Source organism: Saccostrea cucullata, unplaced genomic scaffold (assembly GCF_032062105.1).
Source record: "Saccostrea cucullata isolate Sc308-1 unplaced genomic scaffold, CSIRO_AGI_Scuc_v1 ctg23599, whole genome shotgun sequence".
Taxonomy (NCBI): Eukaryota; Metazoa; Mollusca; class Bivalvia; order Ostreida; family Ostreidae; genus Saccostrea; species Saccostrea cuccullata.
Genome location: NW_026939929.1, coordinates 1 through 7,764, shown reverse-complemented (window position 1 = coordinate 7,764; position 7,764 = coordinate 1). Strand labels below are relative to the sequence as shown.

At 34.7% G+C, this 7,764-nt stretch overlaps 1 protein-coding gene across 1 annotated transcript; it reads right to left on the bottom strand.

The window, feature by feature from the left end:
- Window positions 1–697: 697 nt before the first annotated feature.
- LOC134254308 (uncharacterized) lies at window positions 698–7,760 on the bottom strand (the record flags this gene model as incomplete). Its single annotated transcript, XM_062736832.1, has 7 exons — window positions 698–2,263; window positions 4,457–4,650; window positions 5,009–5,148; window positions 5,352–5,998; window positions 6,789–6,926; window positions 7,075–7,160; window positions 7,711–7,760. Coding segments are annotated over 7 exons (2,064 nt in total), but the record flags the coding sequence as incomplete, so codon positions are not given.
- Window positions 7,761–7,764: the final 4 nt, after the last annotated feature.

The window sequence follows — 7,764 nt, the reverse complement described above, 5'->3', positions numbered from 1 at the left end:
ATGTAAAAGAAACATGAAATTTTATTACATGTACTTTGGAATTAAAGACAGCTAGCATCTGCAGCAGCTGACAAAGGGATATGACATATTTAGTCTATAGAACAGCAAAACATATGGTCTAATTTACAAAGGCAAAGAAATTATTAGCTAATTAATTTACCAAGCTAGTAAGTAATAATATTACATTACTTGGGGTAATATATTCAGATCAAAGAACAATACTCAAGTAAAATTGCATGACAATTATGCACAATTATTAATATTGAAAATATTTATAAACCAAGGTTTTTTTTACACATAAAAATGATAATGGTTTTTAGCTGAAAGCTCAAGTGAGCTTTTCTGATCAAATTTTGTCTGTAGTCCGTCTGTAAACTTTTCACATTTTGGACTTCTTCTCAAGAACCACTGAGTCAATTTTAACCAAACTTGGTACTAAGCATCCTTGGGTGAAGGGGAATTTAAATTCTTATAATAAAGGGTCAAGTCCCCTTCAAAGGGGAAATAATCAAAGAAATACAAAAAAGGGTTGGATCATTAAAAAATCTTCTCAAGAACCAGTGGGGCAGAAAAGCTAAAACTTAAATGGAAGCATCCTGAGGAAGTATAGATTTTTAATTGTTCAAATCATGACTCCAGGGGGTAGGGTGGGCCACAATAGGGAATCAAAGTTTTACATAGAAATATATAGGACAGACAAACAGACAAACAGACAAACAGACAGGACAAAAACAATATGCGCCCCGAAAAAATTCGGGCGCATAAAAAACTTTTAAAATCTTCTTCTCAAGAACCACTGGGCTAAAAAAGCTGATAGTAATGTGGAAACATCCGAAGGTAGTGTAGATTCTAAATTATTCACATCATGACCCCTTGTGCTTTTGAGAACAAGTGGACTAAACTAGCTAAACCTTATGTGGAAGCATCCTGGGGTAGTGTAGATTCTAAATTGTTTAAATACATATGCAATGACCCTAGGGGAGGGAGGGGCCACAATAGGTAATCCAAGTTTAACATAGAAATATATAGGAGAAAATTTTAAAAATCTTCTCAAGAACAAGTGGACTAAAAAAGCTGAAAGTAGTTATATGGAAGCATCCTGAGGTAGTGTAGATTCTAAATTGTTCAAATCACGAATCCCGGGGTAGGGCTGGGCCATAATAGGGAATCCAAGTTTTACATTGAAGTATATGGGGAAAAACTTTAAAAATCTTCTTCTCAAGAACAAGTGGACTAAAAAATCTGATACTTATGTGGAAGCATCCTTGGGTAGTGTAGATTCTTAATTGTTTGAATCATGACCAATTAGGATTGTCAAGGTCAAGATAGGTATTACAAAGCAAGAAATCTGTCATATGACATAATGGCCAAAGTTACTCAGGTGAGCAATGTGGCCCATGGGCCTCTTGTAACATTTATAGTGATGTACACCCAAGTAAAAGTTAATAAAATGCTTAACTTTCAATATTTGCAGCAAAATGGTTGTTTAATGATGAAATCACTTTCTGAGATTTTGTTACTCGTACAGTGTTTTGCACTGGTTCTGACAAAAGATTCAGAATTCCTTCACTAGGATTTCTATAGTAAGCTAGCTGTAAATATCTGTAATTCAAACCACTTCCAGCAATTTTGTTAACCATGCTCCTACTGATAACCCTATCTTTCACCAAATGTTCTAAAGAAGGACAATTTTTCTGCTTTTCTAAACAATAAAGATGACTTCTTAATGCACTCGAAAATGAAAAGGTTGCAGCTGAAAACTGAGCACTACAAATATCTATATCAACAGTTTCAACAAGAGTTTTCAGAGCCAAAACATCTTCAACAGCATCATGTGCATTGTAATTTGACAAAGTATATTCTTTGAAAATACTTTCCTGTGAGTATGATTTCAGTGTTGGGTCAAAAATTTTGAACAAAAGTCTGGTGTCAACAAAACCAGCAATACAATGTGAAAATGCTTCAGTTTTAGAACAAGATTCTAATGCATTTAAAAAAAGGTGGCAGTCAAAAGACTTCAAATTATGGCCTATTAAAACAACTTTGGACTGAAATTTACTAAAAAAGTCCAGCAAAGCATCAATAGCAGCTGACAACTTCAATGCACTGACTTGCACACCATGGCTGTACATTTTTTGGTTGATGATTCTTATTCCTGTAACTTCTGCTGCCTTTGCTGTCATTGGAATTTCAGGCATAACAAACGTTGAAAACCTTTCATTTCCATGGACTGCAGCTATTTGGGTAATGTGTGAGCTTCTTGCTGTAAGGTAAAGGTTGTATTGGTTGTATGTTGTTTAACGTCCCTCTCAATAATTTTTCACTCATATGAAAACGCCACCACTTGCTACAGTGGAGAGCTACAAATTTTGTCCTATACTCGACACTCAGGGCCATTGAGCAGTGAGAGATCTTTTTAGGGCCAGCATCTACTGCGACACATCGTCTCAAGCCACGGTCCAGAGTCCACATATAGTTCTCTCATGTCCGTGGCTGCTTGATCACAAAAAGTATCGTAATCTTGAATATTTACGCCTCTCTGTTGTGACGTTATATTCAGTCAATGATAAGTTTTGTTTCCATCGCAATTGAAATCAACAAATTACATCAGCAGTATTTCGTACAATGCGATTGGGTATATATTGAAAGGTCGCATCAAAGTTCATAATCTGACTATGCTTTACTCGCATTGGTCAATATCTTAATCAGGTACGAAATATTCTCTTCTCATGCAACCATGGCCAGAATATGAGAGCATCGTACAATTTGGTAGTGGTTTGCGATGATGAATGCGACACGGAACCACGGTTTCATCCGAAGGACTGGTCTCCAAGTCCCACAGTGGGAATCGAGCCCATGACATAAACATTAACTTCTTACTTCGCGACTCTAGAGCTGTAAGGGAAAAGAAAAAAATATATAATTCATTGACTTCCCTTTTTTAGAAGCGCTAGGCCTTAACCATATACATGTATTTTCACTATAGATACAGCCATGCATTCTGATGTGATATTTAGGAAAATCATCTTATTCCTTTTAAGTTTTATTTAAGGAATGAAGCTTATTTCAACTTTTATTATATGATATAAAATAACTTGGGGCAATTTACACTTTATAAACCGCAAAGCGGTTTATAAAAAAGTGTAAACTGCCCTAAGTTTTGTTATATCGTATAATGTAAGTTGAAATAAGCTTCATTCCTTATAATTTAATTTCAGTGCAAACAATGAGACAATTTTCCCCCAGAATAAGGCTTCACATTAATTTTAAAAGTAACGTCAAGCAGAGTAGAACGTTTTTTGCAGTAACTCATTGTGACATAGGCAAGTAATGTTATACAAAATGGATAAAATCTTTTATCCAATCAAATGACGTGTTACAAGTAAAATTAAATTATTCAGGTTAAGACTACTGTAAATGTTTTATATTTGGCATGTATGACCTTTGGTGGACAATTATGTTTCAACATGTTAGCATAAATTTTATTTAGCACTGTCTTGATGTGCTAGATATATATATATACATTGTAAATCTATGATAAACAAGAATTTTAGTAATGTACTTCATTTAGCAGACAATGCTTTTTGCTAAAATCACCAAATAGAATACACCACTTATTATTATCCTTCAGAATTATACAGTCAATCTGATTGGTTTAGAGCAGGTCACGTGCAGGGAGACAACTCGTGATGTCTCCCTCACGCGCAGGGTGACAACTGACTGTTATCTCCCTTCAGATGACAATGAAATAGCGTAAGCGAGCATGCACGGTTACAACTGTGTTGTCGCCCTTTTATAAAGACTACAGTGGTTTAAGCGAGATAACTCCTATTTATAAATACAATGGCTAAATATGCGAGATCGGTAAACAATAAATTCTAACGATGACGTCAAAGTTGTCTGTTGACATATTTTGAAAGGATGGAATCGGAGCAGAGTAGAAGAAAACAAGAGGTTTGATTAATATTTTCTACTCTATCTAATTGATAATTATATATATATACAGGATAATAAAACTATTATGGACTGTTTAGAAGGGAGACATCACCAGTTATCAGGTCTGAGTAGGGTTGTAAGCGCCCTCGGGTGACAACCCTACTCAGATCTGATAACTGGTGATGTCTCCCTTCTAAACAGTCCATAATTGTATAATGTAATACATTACAGTATACAACAATGCATGACTTTAAAATTTGGCTGAGAGGTTATTTTCATAAACAGTTAACTAAGTCAAATGTTTACCAATCTGTTTCATATAGTCTATGGATATTTCCATTTGCCTGATTGAGACAAAGAGTGCATTGCAGGTGCTTACCCCTCCATGGCACCTGATCCCACCTCATTTTTAGAGGTCCTTTTGTTTGCCCTGCTACCAATTTATATTGACCTTGATTACTGCTCGTTATCTTCACATTTCATGCCAAATATAATTGATCTAATTCATACATGCACCCACCTAGTCCTGTTGATTCCAGGTCAAAATAAATTAGAGGGTTTTCCATGGAAAATTCTGCTACTTCTGGAGTTGGCTTTAGCACAGGAGGTGGAATTTCTATAGCTTTATCATCCTTTAAGTTAATACTGTCAAGTGCAATCTGGGAGCAGTAACTTACTGGCTCTCTTGTCTCTTTCGAAGCTGTCGTTTGCTTTCTACAATAAAAATAAACTTGATTTTTTATCTAGTACTCTATGTGACATATCATGTGATTCATATGACAAAATGTATTTCCATTTTATGATAGCTAGTATGATACTGTTTCTTTTACACAATTTATGTCTTTTCTACAAATGTGCATGAGGCCTATATACTTGACTTTACAATATATTATTTCTTTCTAAAAAAGAGTGGAAATGGTGAGAGAAAGGCCAATTTTTTCAATATATTAGTACCTGTTTATAACTAGAGTCAATTCTAAATACTGCACATGTACCTTTGGGACACTGAATTAATCTATGCTAGTCAGTCAAAAATTTAAACAGAAATTTATGTATATATATATATACTTACCTTTTGGCTCTGAGATATAACCTCCTTTTCTTGGCTTTTGTGGTGACATCTAACGCTCTTTTCCTCCTAGCTGCGAGACCTTTCTGAGTTGCCAGTCTTCTTGTATATGTACCAGGTGAGAGACCTAGTCGTTTATTGACCTGTGCAAAAAAAACAAAGAAAACATAAACAATGTAGGTCTATGTTAGTCTTATATAACATCATATTCTTTATGAAATTAAAAAATAATTTTTAGCAAATTCACATTTATAAAACATATTGTGTTCATTAGTAAAGATAGTATAATTTTAGTTGAGGCAGTTTACACTTAGTTAATTGTTGATAACAGAGACCAAGTAATTACCTGTATTAAGTAATTTTCTCCCAAGTTCTTTTGGGCGACGCTTGCAGCAACTCGATAGCCGATGGTCCGACTATAGAGCCGAGACTTTGGAGCCTTAGACGCTACTATCTGATTAAAATTTTCATTCCTCTGTGTGCTTCCAAGGTTGGCCAACTTGAATGAGTGCTTCTTAAGTTTGTTGAAAATAGCCTCTAAACTTTGCTGGAGCTCTTCACTTTTCAAGGGCTGACCAAAGGGAAGAGAGGAATACTTTGAGGTGGCAGGATTTCTCTTGTGATGGCACCAGACTTCGTTGCATTCCACATGGTTGCCAAATGGGTGCAAGGACAATGCTGATAGACCTTTTTCTATTCCATCTGGGTTTCCTTGATTTTGAGAAATCATATAATTGAAACATTTTTGCAGATATTTGATTACTTTTGAAGACAGGGAGCTGTGTTCTTTTTTAAGGTTATACAAAGAATTCGCAATGTTTTTCTTGATATGGTTCTTGTCTGACAACTTTTGGATGTTGGAACTTATGTCAAGAACTCTTGACATTACAGTAGTGTCATCATCTGCCACCAATCCTTCTATCTGGATCCCCTTTTCTGTTGTTTTGCCAATCAGCTCTACCACCATGTCCGGTTCCATTGACTTGCATGGAACTTCCTATATTAATGCAAGCAGACAATGAGAATTCTTTCACATATGGTATATTTTCATTAATTATATAATCATAAATCATTTAAATGTAGTGACACTTTAAATGTCTCCACAATAAAGTTGTGGACAAGACACAAAAATTAACAATTTTCCTATTAGAGACCTTCACATTGCAAAAATGACCTTGGGTCAGGGTAATGACAATTGTCTCTTAACCATTGATCAGTTTTTGATCGAAAAATCAACAATCATTCAAAATTTTTCCATTGGAGTAAGTATATTGACTGCATGTACAAGAATTTTACTTTTACACAGTCCATGATCTTATAATAACTATATAAACAATTGATCAATAATAACTCAAGTTACTGGTCATATGGAATCTGTGTGTCAAGAATAAAATCAAATGGTTCTCCATTACTTAAGAAATGACTTTATTTTTGAGAATTTATGAGGACATAAACTATGAAGCTTCTATCATGCCAGCATATTTTATACAATTATGAACTTCAGTGTAGGTTGATATGTGGTTATAAGGACTCGCGAAGTCCCTATCATTTTCTGTGTCTGAGGTCAATATCAATATTGCCATGAGTCCTTATAACCACATATTGACCGTTCACTGAAGTCCATAATTATGAGAACATGATTTTTTTCTAATTTGAAAACAATCTTAGGGAAATATTCTTGAAAATGTAAATATAAGGCTACGTCATGATCCCAAGTCGACAGACAGATGGACATGGTGATAGCATATATACACTCTACAACACAGGTTAAATAAAGTGTTACCTGTCCAATTCCGTTTACAGTTATGGGGAGCAGGAAGTTGATGGTTTTCAGCAGCAGTGTCACAGATTTTGCATGATTTGTTGCGAACACTGTAACCCAGAATTTTGCCTGTTTCATTTCCGACCATGGAGCAATGTCCTGCAAATTTAAAATGTACACTGTATGAAAGCAGGCCATAAGAAATTACTGCAAGCAGGCCATGAGAAATCAGACTTTTGATGATATAATTATTTGTACAAGTATGAGGCAGTGATAAATGTAATATTTCATTAATAAAATGTTTTACCAGTTAAACTTTCAAACGAACGACCACTACCCCGCTTTTGCCATGCTCCATCCATGCTTACTGTAATTGAAGAAGAATGCTTGTTCCTGAAAAAAATCATGAGTAATTAAATGAATGTTCATACATTAAAAGTCAGAGAAAGTTAATTCTGTACAGCAGGTTTTCTTGGCCGGTGTAAAATTTGGCGTTTTGCCTGCTCCGAATTTTAGGTACGCCTATAATTTTGGCGTAATTTATTTTAGAGAACACAGTGTTTCAGCTCTCTGTACATAAAACACAAAGAAGAGTACTGAATATTTTAGCCATTAAAATTTTTGCAGGCTCCCATCAAAACACTAAATTAAGCCAAAATTAGCACCTTGCTAAAATAACCGGCTATACAGTATGAAAAAAAATCATATGGAAATATTTTTAAGCCATTACACAGCAATAAATTCAACATGGCTTATGAAAAAGAGATGGCAATAATGATCAATTATGAAGAAAAAATGTTCACATGATATTTTCAATAAATATCAGCTTGTATTAGAATTAAACATTTTTTTAAATAGAGAAGGGCCGATCCAATTTGTCTGCATGTATTATTTTTCCCAATTGTAGCTGTCAATATAGTACTTTGTGGTTTATATTATTTACTTTGTGGTTGCTCTAACTTCTTCTTTGAGAGCATCATCAACAGAAGATGAAGCC